At 25.2% G+C, this 18,394-nt stretch overlaps 1 protein-coding gene across 2 annotated transcripts in view; it reads right to left on the reverse strand.

Moving 5' to 3' along the window:
• LOC111635550 (serine/threonine-protein kinase mig-15-like) overlaps positions 1-18,394 on the reverse strand; it is a 143,988-nt gene that overhangs the window by 44,936 nt on the left and 80,658 nt on the right. For both annotated transcript variants that reach the window (XM_023380540.1, XM_023380538.1), the window contains 3 exons: positions 17,041-17,098; positions 4,429-4,483; positions 2,530-2,778 (listed from right to left, as the gene is read on the reverse strand). In XM_023380540.1, coding sequence (XP_023236308.1) covers positions 2,530-2,778; positions 4,429-4,483; positions 17,041-17,098 — 362 coding nt within the window. The remainder of the gene's footprint in view (positions 1-2,529; positions 2,779-4,428; positions 4,484-17,040; positions 17,099-18,394) is intronic.

Raw genomic sequence — 18,394 nt, forward strand, 5'->3', positions numbered from 1 at the left:
ATAGAACGATTGTAAACGTTCCAGAAAATTGATCAAATTGAAAATAGTTCGTTTGACTGGACGTAAAAATTCTCTAATTAGTCTGGAAACGGGGGACCTAATTCTTGCATTCTGTGAAAACGGGTAAGATTGGCTATAATGTAATTATCTTAATCTTCACTATCGTTACTTTTTGCCCACAAATAAAAACCAGCAAAGCGGGTCCTTGCAGCTAGATTCTAGATTACTTAGAAAAACAGTCTTTTATATATAAAAAAAACTATATTACATACAAATGTACGAACAAATAAAAACCCAGCGAAGCGGGTCTTTGCAGCTAGTTTATACATAAAACATTATCATGCAAATTTCTTTTAATACATTCTATTGAATTTCTATTATTTCAATACATTTTTTAAGATCTAATTTTTTGGATTCTTTTCATTTTACTGCCTCTTCTATTATTGTAATTTATTTCTTAATTTATATTAATATTTTAATCAAATAATAATAAATAAGTTTTGTGATTTAGCAAATTGCTTTTACAAGGAGTAAATAAAAATGTTATTACAATAGTTTTAGTGAATGTACAAAAAATTTTACAATTTATATAGCATGGTCGTACTGAAAGATTCTTCCAATAAATTAGTATAATTGTAATCAATCTCAAAAATATTAGATCATATTTCACAAAGAGAATCACAACTCATGAACAAGTGATTGACTATCATTGCTATCATCATTTTACAGAACAAACATTCAGCATTATTTGATATGTTAATTTTTCTGCCATTCAGAGTAATATTTAAACAAAGTTGAATAAATAGTGATTTGAATTTATAATTTGTATTAGACAATAAATAAATCAAAGGATTCCAAGGAAACAAAGCAATATTTTCTAAGATTTCAAAAATAAAATTCTTCTCTTGCAGATAAACAATCTTATTGCCAGTATATATATCTTGACCTTTGTTTGCAGTCTGTTAAGAAAGCTCTATCATTAGAAAAATCAAAACAGCTTTTAAACAATAATGCAAGATTGTTCAACAAATTCTCAATTGTAGTGGGTAACATTTCCAATGATGTCATTTTACTAGATGATAAAAGTTTAATATATATCAGTTGCCTATAATCATTTTCTGGTAGCACAGTAATTTTCTTCCAAAAAACAAAATAAATTCAATGATAAATTCACAGAGAGAGGTAGTCTACCTAGTTCCATCCTCATCATGGCCCAGGCACAGAACAATTTAGACAAAAAATTTGCTTGAAAAAAAGAACAGTAGTATATTTTCCACTTTATCAACTGCCAATCTTCCCCATATTGGAAATGCATATAAAATGCTCAATCTTATTAACACATCAAATAATCTAAAATAGTTATTAAGCGAAAATTCTTTTATTTTGACAAGTAATTTATAAAGATTTGAGATTTTTATCTTAGCCTTAATTATCACCTTTTACAAATGAAAAGAAAAGAACCATGAGGGGTAAAATAAATTCTCAAATATTTAAAATTTGAAACAACTTCCAACTTGTGTTTCTGTAAATAAAATTTATCTGATTTTTTAAATTTACCTCCTCTGCAAAAAATCGTTATTTTTGTCTTTTCCACATTAACTATTAAATATTTATTGTGACAATATTCTTGAAGTATATTTAATCTTTCCTGAAGAGCCACAACTAAATTTGCCATCAAAAGAACATCATCCACATACAGAAGACAATTTATATTTACATAAAGTGAAATTACAATTGCAGAAGTTTGATCATCCATACTTGTGCTGATAGTTTTCTCAGAACTTGAAAACAAGATCTGTGTGAGAGTTCTCCACAAAACTCTGTCAGTTTGGGAGGTTTTCCAGATTTCTTTGCAGATTCTCTTCATCTGCATATATCATCATTAACTGGACTTTGGAACAACAAAAATGACTGTGATGTTTCATATAGAATACTTGAAAAATATGGCAACCTAGTACAAATCAAAACTGAAAGCCTGTTAATTCCATTGAATACATCAGTTTGCATGGTTCACTTGCTATGGCATGTTTAAACTTCAAACAAATGTATTTATAGCTGACAGTGATGTAATGCTTACCTAATGACCATTTTTCACTTGATCTGCCAGTGTCTGAATATTAGTAGTAGGAAAGTATATATTAATTTTAATTTATTTTATTTGTGTAAATGAAAAATATTTATAAGATAATACACTATATTATGATAAATAATAAAATTGTAATACAACATACTAAAACTAATAAAATACACTATGAAGAATAGTAATAAAACTAATTCATTATTTAAGTTAGTTGTAAATTTAAAATCATTTCTTTTATTAGATTTAAGTTGTTATGCCTTTTTTTTTTTTTTTTTGGCCCTTTGGACATTGCCTAGGGTCTGTTTTGTAACAAAGAATTAATTTTATAAACTATTTTTAAGCTTTTGAAAGTGGTTTACACTCCTTGAATTAAAAAGATCTCATCAATAAACATTTTATTTAGATCAGAATCGTTTAAAAATAATGAAAAAATAAATTGTATCAATTACCTCTTTTATGTTTCCTACATCGATCAATATGATCTTTTAATTGAATTCTCACTTGTCTTTCTGTTGGCTGATCTCGAATAAAAGGATGTTTTAATAACTGATCAGTGTAAGGACGCTGCTGATAATCTTTGACAAGGACTGTTTCTATAAAACTATGAAATTTTTTAGACCACTTTTTGGATTTTAATCGCGGCGGTGGATTTCTTGGAATGAGAAATAATGCTCTCATTGGATGCATATCACATAGAGCTGTAATGAAAAATTAATAAAAACTTAAAGGTATGTTTAAGGAATTATATCTGAAAACTATAAATCACATACACACCAGTATATACAATTTTAATTTACAGTTTTCAGATTCATTATATTTTTTATAACACGGAATTTATAAATTTATAAAAAATCCAGAATTAAAACAAAACTAAAAGTTTCAATCATATGTAAATGCCATTTATTCATATGTTTTCTAAATCTTGAAAACATATTCCAACGCTAAAATTTCATGATATAATATAAAAGTATACATAATGTATATGTATATGCTTATGTCTATATCTGTATATGCTAAGAGCATGCATTCTAATGTTAATATACTGGTCTGTTTTAGGAATATAACATTTTTTGCACTTTTGTTCTTAGTATGTATTTTTTATAATTTTGCATGTTTAGGACATTTAATCTTGTATGAAAATCTCAAATCCTATCTCTCAAAGAGACAGTGCTCATTCAGTCAGTAATATCATATAGTTTTGTCGTCATCATCATAATGTTAACATTAGTTTAGTCAATGAAATATTTCAGTCTTTTTCAAAATCAAAAACATTTTAATAAATTAAAGATTTAAAAACTATTAACTTTCAAGTATTTACACATCAGGGATTTAAAACATTTGCTTGTCAACACTTTTTCAAAGTTAGATTTAATTTACTCACCCCTTCTAAAATTGATACAAAATGAAAATAACTTTTAAATATAATAAATTAATAAGCCAAAAAGAAATTAATATTTTTTTTATTAAACATAAATTTGAAATTTAAATTTGCATGTTTTACTTTACTAAAATTTGAAGTTATTGTCATTAATCTGGAATCAGCAAAGAGACACTCAGACGAAACACATTGAATTGGTTAAGGTATCTTTGTTTGATCAAGGAATTAATGTACAAATGAGTTTTTACATAACAGTAGGACAAACATCCATACGTTTTGACAGACAGTAGTCTGAACAAAGGAACAAGTGAAGACAAAGGGCCATAAAATGTTTTTTGGTTATTGGGAAGGTCCCTCTAGTGGGTCAAATTGGTTTGCATTGAGAGTACCGACAGTTAGGTCAGTTACAGTATTGTTATTTTGGTTACATTTTTAAATATAATAATAATAAATTTGTTCACTAATCAAAAACTTGTCATGATTTACTGAACAAAGTAATTTATCTTTTGGGCTGCTAGTAACCAGGATGAGAACCTGATTTATATCATACTACTATTTATATAATGATAATAAGAAAAAAAAACATATAAATACACTTCCAGAACACCGATTTATAAAATTTGTTAATTTAACTTTATTTTTAAATAAAATACAAAGAAATGTGTATATGAGATTAAATTTTAATATATATATAAAAAAATTTTTGTATTGTCCTTCAAATGACTTTGAAAAAGATAAAAAATATCTGAAGTAAATTCATCACTAAGTTCCTAAATAATTTTATTTACATATCTGATAATATTAAAAAAAATTGTAAATAGTTCATGTTGTTTAATAAATTAGTGTTTTATAATATATTTAGCATATTTAATTATTTATATTCATATAAGTTTAGACAAGCTTAATGGCTTAATATTCTATACAATAATCAGTAAAAAGTTTTCAAGTTTAATTAATTACATAAACTTACGTGGCTGTGATTCTGCCATTTCTAAAGCAGTAATACCTAGAGACCATAAATCACTCTGAAAAATAAGTATTTAAAATAAATAAACTGATAATTACAGACAACACTTTTCTATTTACTTTAAATTATTTTATATATTCAAAGATGAGTTAGAAAAGACCAAACTTTCTATACTTATATATATAAACTATGTTAAGTAAATCAGTTACAAGCAAGATGCTTCAACTTATTCAATACATCCTTTATGAGATTGATAAACCAGTAGGGTATAAAGATATTTCAAATCACAAATAAATGAATTTTATAATAAATTAATTAAATAACTTAATAAATTGCTCAATATGTTTGTGGAGCACATGGGAATGAAACCACACTGTAGATTCAAATGCATGAATAATTTAAGTGGTTTAAAAAAGTTTGTAAATCAATTAATAATTCATATCCAATGAACGTTTAGTCTCAAGTTGTTTTTATAAAAACATAAATGAGTTTGTACCACATATAACATAAATAATTCAAGATTAAGCATCAAAATAACCCATTAAGCAAAAAAATAATGAGATTGTTATCAGATTAATTTTAAAATTTTTAAAGATTTAAGATAAATAATAGATAGCTTGTTAATATTTCTCATATTTTTCTTACATGGAATTTCTCATATTTTTTTCACACATCATGTGGAATTTCTCATATTTTTTTTTTACACATCAATCTTTACAATGCAAGGTACGCTTGTATTTATATTGTTCTCCAAATGCTATAATGAATGAAAATAACTTTTTTCATTAATGGAAAAAATTAAAATGACTTCTTTTAATGATATAAGACCAAAAACTATATCATCAGCTTAGATATTTTCATTTTCACTATTATTAAAATAGTACTGTGTGAACAGAACAATATGAAAGCACCTTTTTCATTGTCTAGAAATTAATGCATCCTAAATTTATTTCTTTCAGAAATAAGGATGCACTAAAAAAATCTCATCTGTGGTAAAAAAAACTAATTCTTTAAAATGATAATGTTCTCAAACATCAGTCATATTCCTAGTAAATGAATACATACTAAATGACAAAATTCCATTATTCACCAACATTCTGCTGACGTGTCATTGAAGATTTCTGAATGTTTACAAAGCTAAAATTGTTGATGAGTCATCAATTTAAAAAAGTTTTGACTAGTTCTCCCAAGGAAATTACAAATAACAGTTATAAGAAAACTTTATTAGATAGCAGAAATATTGGCAAGGTTGATTTACTTTAAAGTTGATATTAGTTTAAAAAATGTTTATATATAATAAAAGTGGCTATCAGAAGTTTGGTTTCTTTCTGACTATATCATAAATGTTTTATCTAATAATAACTTAGAAAAATGAATGCAGTAAAATCAATGAAATCTGTATATGATGAAAACTTGTTTATATATAATAAACTTGTTTATATATAATAAAAGTGGCTATTAGAAGTTTGGTTTCTTTCTGACTATATCGTAAATGTTTTATCTAATAATAACTTAGAAAAATGAATGCAGTAAAATCAATGAAATCTGTATATGATGAAAACTTGTTAATAAAACAGTCTTTTAAACTTCTTGTTAACTTGTCTGAAATCACAATTTTATATTTGCAATATATTTTAGCATAAACAGAGTTTATAGTGTTTGAATAAAATTTCTGCATAAATTTCATGAGAAATTATTTTGTTGTTTAAAATATGTAAAGTGGAATCCATTTATTGTAATCACTTTGAAACTTACCTATAATGATAATAGTAATTCTGACTGATGACAATAAGTGAGATGATAAATAAAATTAGTGGAAATTCTAGTTTTACTGACTCTGATATTAAAAGGACATCAAAACTACTCAAAAATGTATAACTTGAAAATTCATAATATAGTAATCCATCTAATATATAATTAAAGTAAAAAGTGCCAGCAATGTAAATTATTATATTGTGAGTAAAGAACAAAGTGATTATTAATTAACATTTAATGTTCAAAGCACTAGTTAAGAATAATAATAGCACATGATAATTATTGCATTAACAGGCATATGGTGAGGCTGAAAATGTAAAAAAAAACAACTTAAATGTCTATCTGAGATAATAATTACTTATTGTAATCACAGCTTGAGCTATAGTAAATGTCCTAAGATATCTTGAGACATGCTCACCCTGATAAAATTATATAACTGATAACAATATCCATAATTACAATAGGAACATACTACCATATTTAAATATCAATATAAAAGCTGGCAAAAGCTCTTGCCCAATTTTCCTAGTAATTGAACAGGAAGTTAATGGGAACATTAGGAAGTCTGAAAATTATCAGACTTCCTAAGTTCTCAATAAAAAGAAAAATTTTGTTGAATTATAATAAAAATCTCCATAAAAAAATATTTATGTTTAAAAACACTAAGACACATTAGCTTAAAGTTAAAATGTTGTATGGCGCCATCTTATATTTTATTTAAAAACAATTTTTTTATTATTTATTGTCATAAAAAGGCAGAAGGCTTAATTTGGGGAGAGATGAGTTGTTTTTAAAAATAATGTAAATGCCAACAACAAGTAAAATTTTCATTAAGCCAACCCAATTTGACACATGACCCCCCTAACTCCTCATCTCTTTGATCTTTATTCATAAAAATATAAGTGTATCAATGTCCCCATATATAGAAATAATTTTGCTAAGTTTTAAAATTTTTGGTTCATCCAGTCCTGAAATATAATGCAAAATAATGGGCATATGCATAATTTTGTAAGGGGTTTTGACTCCTGGAGTGTTAAAATGTCAACAAATGCAAAAGAGGGCTAATCACCATACTTTCTCTAAGTATGGTGATTAGCCCTTTATTATTTTCATGGTTGGGAAACATAAGGATGAAAACATTAACCAAATTTAAAAAGAAAACATTTGCAAACACATTTTATGAATTAATTTTAATCATTATTATGAAACAATTTATTTGGATTCTTAGATTAGTCTAAATGTTATGAAAAAAACAACATATTATTATTATTATTACATTATTTCTAGAATTTAAATAGTTATATAAAATACAATCCGTATTCAATTTGTTTAGTAAAAATTATTAAATTGCATGCAAAAGCATAAAGCTTTCTAATAAATTATAATATATAAATTATTACTTACAGAATACACATAAAAAACTGATTTATGCATATCAATGCTTATTTTAATTATAAAGTAAGATCAATTATTTCAGATCAATCCTGTGTGAACCATATTAATCCATATTGCCCAAGTGCAATAAAATGTTAAAAAATGATATTTAATATACTGTGTGTATGTTATGTATTGCATGCATGTAAGAATATATGTAAGGATTACCCATTAAATCATGCAATATAGAAAAATAATTAATCTGGAAGTTTGTTATTAACATCCTTGTGATATTCAAAAAATAAATTTTAATCCAAATAAAATATTAAGAGATTATTCTCTCTTAATATTTTTATTCAGATTGACAAAAATTTCACACTATATATCTATACCTGTACCTTGCTTATTTGTTTAAAAATTATGTAGAAATAAGAAACACATCAGCCCCAATTTCAACATTATTTTGTGAATTCATTAATTTAAACAGTCTCCATAACAATGATACTAAGATGTTACTATTCATTCTTATTTCAATAAAATGATTATATAATTTATTTTTAATTTACTGATAAAAGATAAATATTTACATTAAAAAAAATCTCAAATTCCATTCAAAAAGTTATCAAATGTGAACAACAAACAATATGAATTATTATTTACTTAATTTCTGAAATTAAATTACATCAAAAGCTGCTGGTTTACTACTCTAAAAAAATTTGAAAGATCAATTAAAACTTAGTTCTAAAAAAATGAAAGAAATTTATATTTTGCATTACTGATAAGAAATTAACTTATTGGAGAATTTACTAAATATTTTAGGAGAAAATGTCTTCATTTTCAGTATATATATTATGAAGTTAAACCTAAAGAATTAAACACATAGTAAATGTTGATGATTAAAGTTTTTAAACAAAGGAATAGAAAGCTTTCATTATATTTAAAATGTAGTAAATTCTGTCATTAAGATAACAAACATTTAGAATCAAAATCTGCTAAAAGTTTATATATTAATTAAAATAGGCAAGTCTTATACAAAAAAATAACATCTGTTGCAAAATTTGGTATAGGAATAGCAACTGTGGAAGAAATAAATTCATACAATATCTTGCAAGCAACAAAACTTTCAATAAAACATGCATTAATAGACTTAAACTTGGAACTAGATTATGTTTTGGTGTCACGCACTGGGATGACATCATTGGGCTACTTGGATGGCAGGAGAGGAAGGGAGCTCCTAATAAATAATTAAAAATTTTGGATTTTGAGAATTTACAATATAAAACTTTTTAAATAATTAAACTTGCATTATTAAAAAATAATTATTGAATAATCCCAAAATATTTAAACTCAATAACCAAAAATATTTAACATGAAACTTTTTCAGCCTAATTTAGACCATTCTCAGTAAATCAGACTGAGAAGATTTCATATGAAATATTTTTGATTACCTGAATTAGCATTGTGAATATATTATAGCACCAAGTTTCATTAAATTTTCAGATAAATATTACAGTAAATTATTAAATATGTTAAAAAATATATTTTGAAATTTCCTAATTTAATAAATAACAAACCTTTAAAACAAACAATTTTAAAAAATTCTTTAAACAGAAGAAAAACAAATTAAAAAAAAATCAACTTGCATTAACTGATTTGTTTCTTATTAAAGTTAAACCTAATAAAACTATCAGAATTTTAATTATATTATCTAAGATACAATTCTAACCATTTCCAATGTAGTGAAATTAGCATTTGTTTTAATTATGTTTTAAATTTGTAAGTAATAAAATATATTAAAATTTTTATTTTTCAATAATTTCAATGTGGAAAAAAAAGCAAAAAATATTCTCCAATATGAATATAAGAATCAAAATATAAGATAATCTACAGAATTTTATTAATATTTTGTACTATTTTATATTTTTCAACGTGAACAAAATAAATTTATTGAATTGTGAATTATATTTCATAACAAGAGCTCCAAAATTTTGCACAAATATATTTAATTAAGTTGTTTCTTTACAATAAAAACATTGGACATACTTTTTTACAGTTGTTGTTGAAACCATAATGATAGGAGATGATGAGTTTGATCAGACATTATAGAGTTGACTGGAGTGAGATTGAGAGCAAGCTGGATGAAGAAAATGAGAAGAAAGTAAGATTAACTGGAATAAATCCCTAATATTTTAAATGTGTTAAATCTAATACTTCAGAATATAGTTGTGTGAAATTTAAATTTAATATAATGGCAAAAATATAGCAATAACTTAAATAAGAATGTACTATGTAATAAATATATATATAGAAGATCTTAAAAATAGAATAGTTATATTAAAGAAAATAAAATGCACCTAATATTTTTTTTGTATCTAAGAATGTTAGTCAGCCTTTTGTAAATATAATGTAATTGAGATAAAGTATATCTATAAAAAGAATCAATTGAAATTATTTATGTAATTTATTTTTTAATGAACAATATCCTAAACAATAATGACAAAGTTTTGAAACTTTAAAACTATCATTAAAATCACTACAAAATATAAAATCTAATCTTCCTGAATATTCAAAATTATAGAAACCCATGTCATGCTATTATTTCTAGATAAAATTTTAAATAAATTAAATATTTACAACAGCTAATTTGTTTTCATCAAATCAATAAAAAATATTATTTTCTCCATTTTTATGAATACACAGATTAAAGATGTGTTTTTTACAAGAAAGTGTAACTGTTTCATTATAGGTGTCATCTGTATTTAGACTGACAAGTCTTTTATCTTATGTTTAGAAAAAAATTTTAACATAAGAAGAAATTCAAATAATATTTCAGACTCGTCTAAATTCTAGCATTACAAAATCAAAGAAAAGGAAGAACAAAGAAATATGGATTTTTCTCTGTAAAGTTTCAAATTTTTATACATTTTTTAGTTTCATCATTTGTTGGTTTACTATCATCATCATCTCATTTAGCCTCACATTCCACTGCTTATTGTTATTATATTGACAATTAACATATCTAAGTCAAAACAACTTCTAACTCATTCATTCCTTTTATTTAATCCCACAAAATTCCTCAATATAAAAAAAAAGAAATGAAAATATTGTGTATCTTTATTTTATACATAATAGTTGATTCAACTTTATAGTACAATATTGGTTTTCATTAATTTTCACAGTGAATTACTATACTTTTTAATAAAATATATAAATATTTTAAAGCTACAAAATGTCTTCATTTTCAATCGTTCACACCACCAGCAACAGTCCAAAACAATTTTCACTTAATTTTAAATTTTAATCAATTGCATTATGAATCATAATTCATATATTGCCATAATCACCGGAGAACATCTTTACATGTTTTGCAATTTTTTTTTTTTTTTTGTGAAGGTGCAACCTCAAATAAAAAGTTGTCTCTGTAAGTGAAAATTGTTTTTGACTGTCACTGGTATTGTTACAATGGAAAATGAAGACATTTTGTAGCTTCAATATATTTATGTATTTATATATTTTAAATGTAAATTGATTAAATTTACAGTACAATTGATTTTGTATTATAGATGTTTATAAATGATACATAGTTATCATATTTTGATGGGGAAAAAGTATGAAACTTATTTGTTTTCAAAGTATTCTCTCCTAACATTCACAAATTTTTTCCAGTATTCTATATCAGGGATAGGCAACCTGCAGCCCCCAAAAAATATTAATGCAGTCCACATTAATATTTTTTGTGGCTCTTGTATTTCTTGTCGCATAAAATATGAATAAATATATCAATTTCCCAGCTTAAGGAAGTATGCAGCAAAAATTCAAACATTATTTTCTACAACTTATGAATGTAAATAGTTTTCCCACAATGAATTTAGTAAAAATTAAAACAAGAAACCAGCTAACAGACATATCAAAACTAATTTAAAGCTAGCAGTGAGTAATATTTAACCAAATAATATCCGATATATTACGTTTACATCAGTTCCAGAAGCTAAGTTAAGTATACCTATGCTAATTTATAATTATATATGAATAAATAATTGTGATTTACCAGCATTTTTCTACTCTTTTCTCTGTTATGCGACCCGTGTCATTTCAAAAGTTTCTAAATGTGGCCCTTACAGAGAAAAAGGTTGCCCACCCCTGTTCTAATCACTGAATTTCAGAAAAAAAGTACTGTCATTTTGTCAAAAAGTAATAGATGCAATTCTGTGGAAAAAAAAAGTAATAGAAGAAGAAATCAAGAGAGTCTGAACTGTACAAAAACTGTTACATGATATCCCAACTTGATTTTGTCAACAAACATAATCAATATAACAAGTCTTTGTTATATTGCTTATGTTTGAATGGCTATCTAGCTATGTAAAAAATTTTGGCACTATACACCAATCTTGAGTCAGTTTAATTTAACACTTGCACCATTATAAGCATTTTAGGTTTTTCAGAGATTAAAGTAAAGCTGTTTTCGAATTAGTAATATATAAATTACTAATGAATTACTGTAAATTATTGACCATGTAGTATTTGGCTGATTACATTTCAGCTCATAACTGTCTGATAATTTTCATGATGTTTTCTTCTTTTAAACTGAATTAAGTTGAACATTTATCATCTAATAAGAAATTGCTTTTAATTATGTATTATAAATTCTGTTCTTAAATATTAACTTTTTAATTTAGAGATGTAATTTTTGATACTGAAACTATGTTTTATTAGAATACTTCTTTCTTAAAAAATATAAAATACTAGTACCATTGAGTCTTGCAAGTAAAGTTTTCTTAATTTAAACTAAATTATATATATATAATTAATTATTNAGAATCAAATGAGATATATAATGTACTGTACAACTGATTAAGAATACTTTTGAAATATCTTTATCTCAAGATATACATGATGTTAAGATTCATAATAACTCTGTTACAATATCATTCTTGATTATCCAAACATCAATAATTATACTGGTTCTGATTTATCCTTTAATGTCAAAAAGTTCTTTATTCAATTAAGATTAAATAGAGAAATTATTCTGATTAATAAAAGTATCTATCAATTCTCAAAACTATTTTGTATAAGTTGTAATGTTGTTATGTCTAAGTTTCATCTGTTTTGTACCTGTTCTCATAATGAAGCTCAAGGATTATGTAAACGATATAATCTTGGGACTATATATATATATAAACATTCTAATGGCCCAAAAACTTTTTTGTTCTAATTGCAATCCATAATTAAGAATAAATGATTCATCAAGGCATTGTCTAGCAAGCTAAATACAGCAAAATAAAAGTTTTAAATGTAAGATATATCAGAAATTCTTTAAACAGATTTAAGTTAGAATTGACAAATATTTCCCCCCCCCAGTAAACATTTCAAATTATTCTGATACATCTTTACTTTTCATTTTTAGCAATTCTTTATTTCTAAAATCATAATACTTATATAACGATCCAACTGGATAAATATACTACTAATAAAACACACCTTTAATAATCCAGCTAATATACTGGAACTTGAGCACCTAGTGTGTTATACATCGTTTTTTGAGTTTGAGAACAAGTTATATTTGCAAGGAAGATGTGTTCCAATGGGTAGTCCCACATCGGCGATTCTTTGTGAGTTGGTCTTACAGCAACTCGAGAACAAAATTCTACCCAAGTTTCAACACCTTATCATTTTGTACACCAGATACGTCGACGATATATTCATCTTGTGGAAACGAAAACCTAACCTACAGTAATTTTTGGATATGATCAATAATAACCCTTATGGTTTGATACTACAAGTGGACTAGGAGAGTGATAGTACTGTAAATTTTTTGGACATTTCCATCGCTTGCAAACAGGGAGAAATCAGGACCAGCATATACAGAAAATCATGGTTTCAACCCACTTTAATTCCGCATAATTCAATCGATCCGCATCACATCAAATTGGCGGCCTTTAGGTCCTGGATAAAAAGGGCTTATACACATTGTACTAGTATGAAAGACACGATGGCGGAGCTAAACTATATTCTAAGGATTGCAGAAGAACAGGAATACCAAAAGGAAATCATAAGGAAACTTATTACAACCTTCCAAACAACTAAACAATGGCATCCTACAGTAGACCATAGACAAAGGATGGTTTTAAATTATGTCCCGTTTTTGAGACAAATACATAAAGAAACGGCCAAGGCTAATGATTTCTGAGTGATATATTGACGCAATCCTACAGTTTTCAAGCTATTAAGAAATGATACGAAGCGTTATGACTGGAAATCAGCATCAGGGATCTATTCTACACCATTACACGATCAGCGTTTTAATTCAGATCTTGTCTACGTGAGCACAACATTGCGCAACTTGCAGCAACGTATGAAAGAGCATAAATATATGATTAATAAGAAACTTGATAACACCATGCTAACGGTTTACGCAACACAACACGACATTCAAGTCCATTGGGATCAAGCGAAAATAATTAAACCTACGACAAATTTACATACAATGAAATAGCTGGAAAAATTAGAGATCTTTAAGGCACATAGAAAAATTTCTTGCATTAACCATAGGGATGCAGACTCTTTACCTACATGTGGATACGCTGCACCTATTTGGAGCCCTTGGTTTTTTAAAAAATTGGAGATTATTCAAAATAAATTTATACATAGAGTCTTTTCGCTAGCCTTTAATGTCTCTGGAGCGGTATTACGTCTTGAATTGAATAGATTCAAATTGGGCCTTTTTTTTATGAGGAGATATATTAAGTTTTTGAGCCAATTGAGAGACAATGGATCGCTTCCATCTCTACTGATGAATTTACTGTATAAAAAATCGCTTAGTTATAAGTCAAAACTAAATTGGATCTATCAGTTGTCTACTTTATTTAATATGTTTGGTTTCTCAATAGCTCCATTCATATATAATACAGAATCAAATGAGATATATAATGTACTGTACAACTGATTAAGAATACTTTTGAAATATCTTTATCTCAAGATATACATGATGTTAAGATTCATAATAACTCTGTTACAATATCATTCTTGATTATCCAAACATCAATAATTATACTGGTTCTGATTTATCCTTTAATGTCAAAAAGTTCTTTATTCAATTAAGATTAAATAGAGAAATTATTCTGATTAATAAAAGTATCTATCAATTCTCAAAACTATTTTGTATAAGTTGTAATGTTGTTATGTCTAAGTTTCATCTGTTTTGTACCTGTTCTCATAATGAAGCTCAAGGATTATGTAAACGATATAATCTTGGGACTTTATTTTTAAAGAATAGCGAGGATTTTATGTATTTGTTCTTTCATAAAGCTAAAAAGACTACTATATATAACCTTTATAACTATGCTCAAAAATATTTTACTGTTAATTGGTTTAATATATTAATTCTGTAATTCATTTTGATATTATCAATTAATTATGAGATTGTATTGATTGTGGTTGTATTGTTTAAGTGATGTTGTATTGTAATTATAAAATATCATATAATTCCACCTTTTTGTAACAGGCATAGGCCTATTATAAATAAAGTTTAATTTGATGATGATGACTCTTTACCTACCGCATGGCGATCCTTTTACAAGAATTAATGACTTTATTTATTTTAATTTTTGTTAAGGGACTTTTTTTGGCTTAATTTATATTTTTTGTTTATTTTATCAGCACAGCTACTTTTCCATTATTTATATTTTAATTTCATATTTACGTTCATTTTTGTGTTTGATTTATTCTATGTTATGGTAACTAAAGATGATCCTTAAGAAACGATCGAAAACATTTTTACTTTATTAATTTTTATTAGCTGGATTTAAAGGTGTGTTTTATTCATACTAAAATCATAAATTTATAGTTTTCCTATGAACAATGTGAAAAATTACAAGTTTCTATATGGTAACATTGCTGTTCAATTAGTTAATGACGAGATAATCTAGTTTTAATAATACTGGACAAAAATTTAGTATTCAAAATGTAATCATTTCAAAATGGTAATGCCACTTAGAACAAGAAAAAGCTTCCATTGAAAAAAGAACCAAATCTAATTAAAGCAATTATTTTTAAAATTCTATTTTATTACTCCTTTTAACTATTTTAATACTACATGTAATCTTTTATTTTGTGCAAAAAATTTTTTTTTAAATTAAGATATTCTATCTAAATTAGCTATAGAATCACAAATAAAGAACACAATATATAATCAAATGGACACAATAAGTTTGTTTTTATGAAAGTTGTTGTTATTATTATTCTACAGAATCTCTCTTTCACTTTTTTCCAATCCAATTAAGAAATGTTTAAAATGATATAGAATTCTATGAATAGATGAACAGATTCTGGCAAGAATCAAGTTTAAATATTTTTTTCATTAAGACAAACAAAAACCTGATTGTATTTATTTATTCATGTACATTGGCTGACTACAATAAAATTTCAATAACATATCAAATTATCATAAAAATATGAAGAAAGATTGAAATATCATACCAAATTATTACATATTGTTACTTTAGAATTAACAATAATTAAACTTTTAGATACATCCAATATATTAATGATATTGATAAGCATTATCTTCATTTTTCATATGTTCTTTTACAAAAGAAACGATCATGAGATAAAATATACATTTAACATACAGTTAAATTACTACATGAAAAATAATAATAATAAACATGTGATTACACATTTTTTGCCATGGTAATTTCACTCAATATCATAACAACATTGGTATTCAATGTTTACTTTTGTTTTTGAATGAAATAAAAAAAATTCAATGTTTAAATCAGATAACTAACAATTAATACATTACAATGATAAAACATTTAACATTACAGAACTTTATTTCTTTCATAGATATAGTATGTATGTTGTTATAAAATGTCTTTCTTCTTATTCGTAATGTTTAAATTATAAAAATTTATATATATTTTATACAAACTAACCTGTAGTCAAAAATTATTATTATTCATTCAACAATCTGATAAAGTAATTGTTCAACATTATAACTTTTGAATAAATCTATTAATTAATTAATCCAAAACTGCTATTGTTGTTAGTTCAATTATTACTTTAAAAAACTTAGTACTACCATAATTTAAATCCATCATCATGTTTTGTGACAATATGAAAAATTAAAAACAGAAAATTTATTTCAAAATTCTAAACTTCATTCATCAACTTCATTTTTGTCCTTTTAATTTTTCTCATAAAAAATTACAATAAGCAATCAATGATCAAAATGATTTGAATTAATACTTAATAAAAAATATGGCATTCACTTTAACTTCTTTTATAAATATTTTATAAAAGAAGTTGTATTTTAATATAATTTTCTATACTCTCTTAACAAAATACTAATTTAATCTAATAAACAAAAAGAGATGTAAAAAAGTTAATGGATTTATGTTCTTTATTAATGTATTATTATTTATATATTATTTTTTCTATTAAAGTGTATAAATTAAAACAGTTGTTGAATTAAAAGAAACTACATACCCTATTATCATAAGTGGCATCTGGATTTTCATCACAGGCTATTACCTCAGGAGCCATCCTATTAAAACATTTATATTACTTCAAAACATTCTACAATTAAAAAATAAATATTCAATTATTTCAGCATAAGTATAAGACATTTGAATTATTCAATACAGTGTCCTCCCCTAGAATTTTTACTAATTATTGCTGGAATGAAATAGTAGGCACCAGGTATTTTATATATATATATATATATATATATAGTTTCTTTAATTAAATGAGCAGAAAAGATTTTTTTGTGCATTTTTATGCTCCCATGCATGCAAAACAACTCTTTATTAAATAGTGTAGAAGTAGAGAGTTTTGTTTGCTGTCATTATAAGTGTGTATTTCTCACAAATGGAACTTCTTTTGTCAGAATTGGAATATACTGAAGTCAAATAGTTAATTTGAAAAATTAATTAGAAATTACTACAGGTATTGATGGTTTCTACACCATGTTGCACATTCAAATCATATTCTATTCACTTGAAGTGGAAAACATTGCCAATAAAGAATGTATTTAGTTCTGTGGATGTTGCCTTATAACTTACAAATGCAAACATAAAAAATTAACATTACAACTGAAATTGCTTTATTAAGAGTTTAATACTAGAAAAATTCAAAGAAGAAAACTACAATATTTGTGATACAAATTACCTGAATGTTAAGTGAATGGGAAACTTCTATTGATGCTGTATGTTAATCATGGAATTGTCATACACACAGTTCTTTTAAGAAATGGAAGAGAAAATAAGTTATCACTATATTTAAGCTTATAATACTTTCTCAAACTATTATTCTGTGTTGTTATCTGTTCATAATAATTTGTCAGTTTGTCCTTTAGATAGTGTTGATTATGTGGATGATAAATTGATAACAGGAAAACTTCCAGTACTATTGTAATATTAACAGTGGTAATGGTATTAACAATTTCAAGTAACGTGTGGATGAACCTGTGTCATGGGTCTTATGAAACAAAAAAGAAATATATTACAGGAAATTTAACTGAAGTAGTAACTGAATATGGATTTATAATAGATGGATTTATTTGTTTTCTCTTGTTTTTTAATAGAATTGAACCCTTTTTATATGTCTTCCTGTTTAAATTTCGTGGACAATACTTTTATTATTGTTACGTTTATACAGTTTCGAACATATCTTTTTGCTACATAAGTGGTTTTTTTTTTCTGTTATGAGATTTTTATTTTAAAATGGAATAATTAAAAAAAGTGAAAAAGCAAATCATGTATTCACTTTAGGTGATCAAGCCAACAGCAAATGCAAAAATAAGAATAAATAATATATAACATTTGATGTGGATGAACCTGTG

This window comes from Centruroides sculpturatus, unplaced genomic scaffold (genome assembly GCF_000671375.1).
Source record: "Centruroides sculpturatus isolate CEXI.00-Female unplaced genomic scaffold, Cexi_2.0 scaffold708, whole genome shotgun sequence".
Lineage (NCBI taxonomy): Eukaryota > Metazoa > Arthropoda > Arachnida > Scorpiones > Buthidae > Centruroides > Centruroides sculpturatus.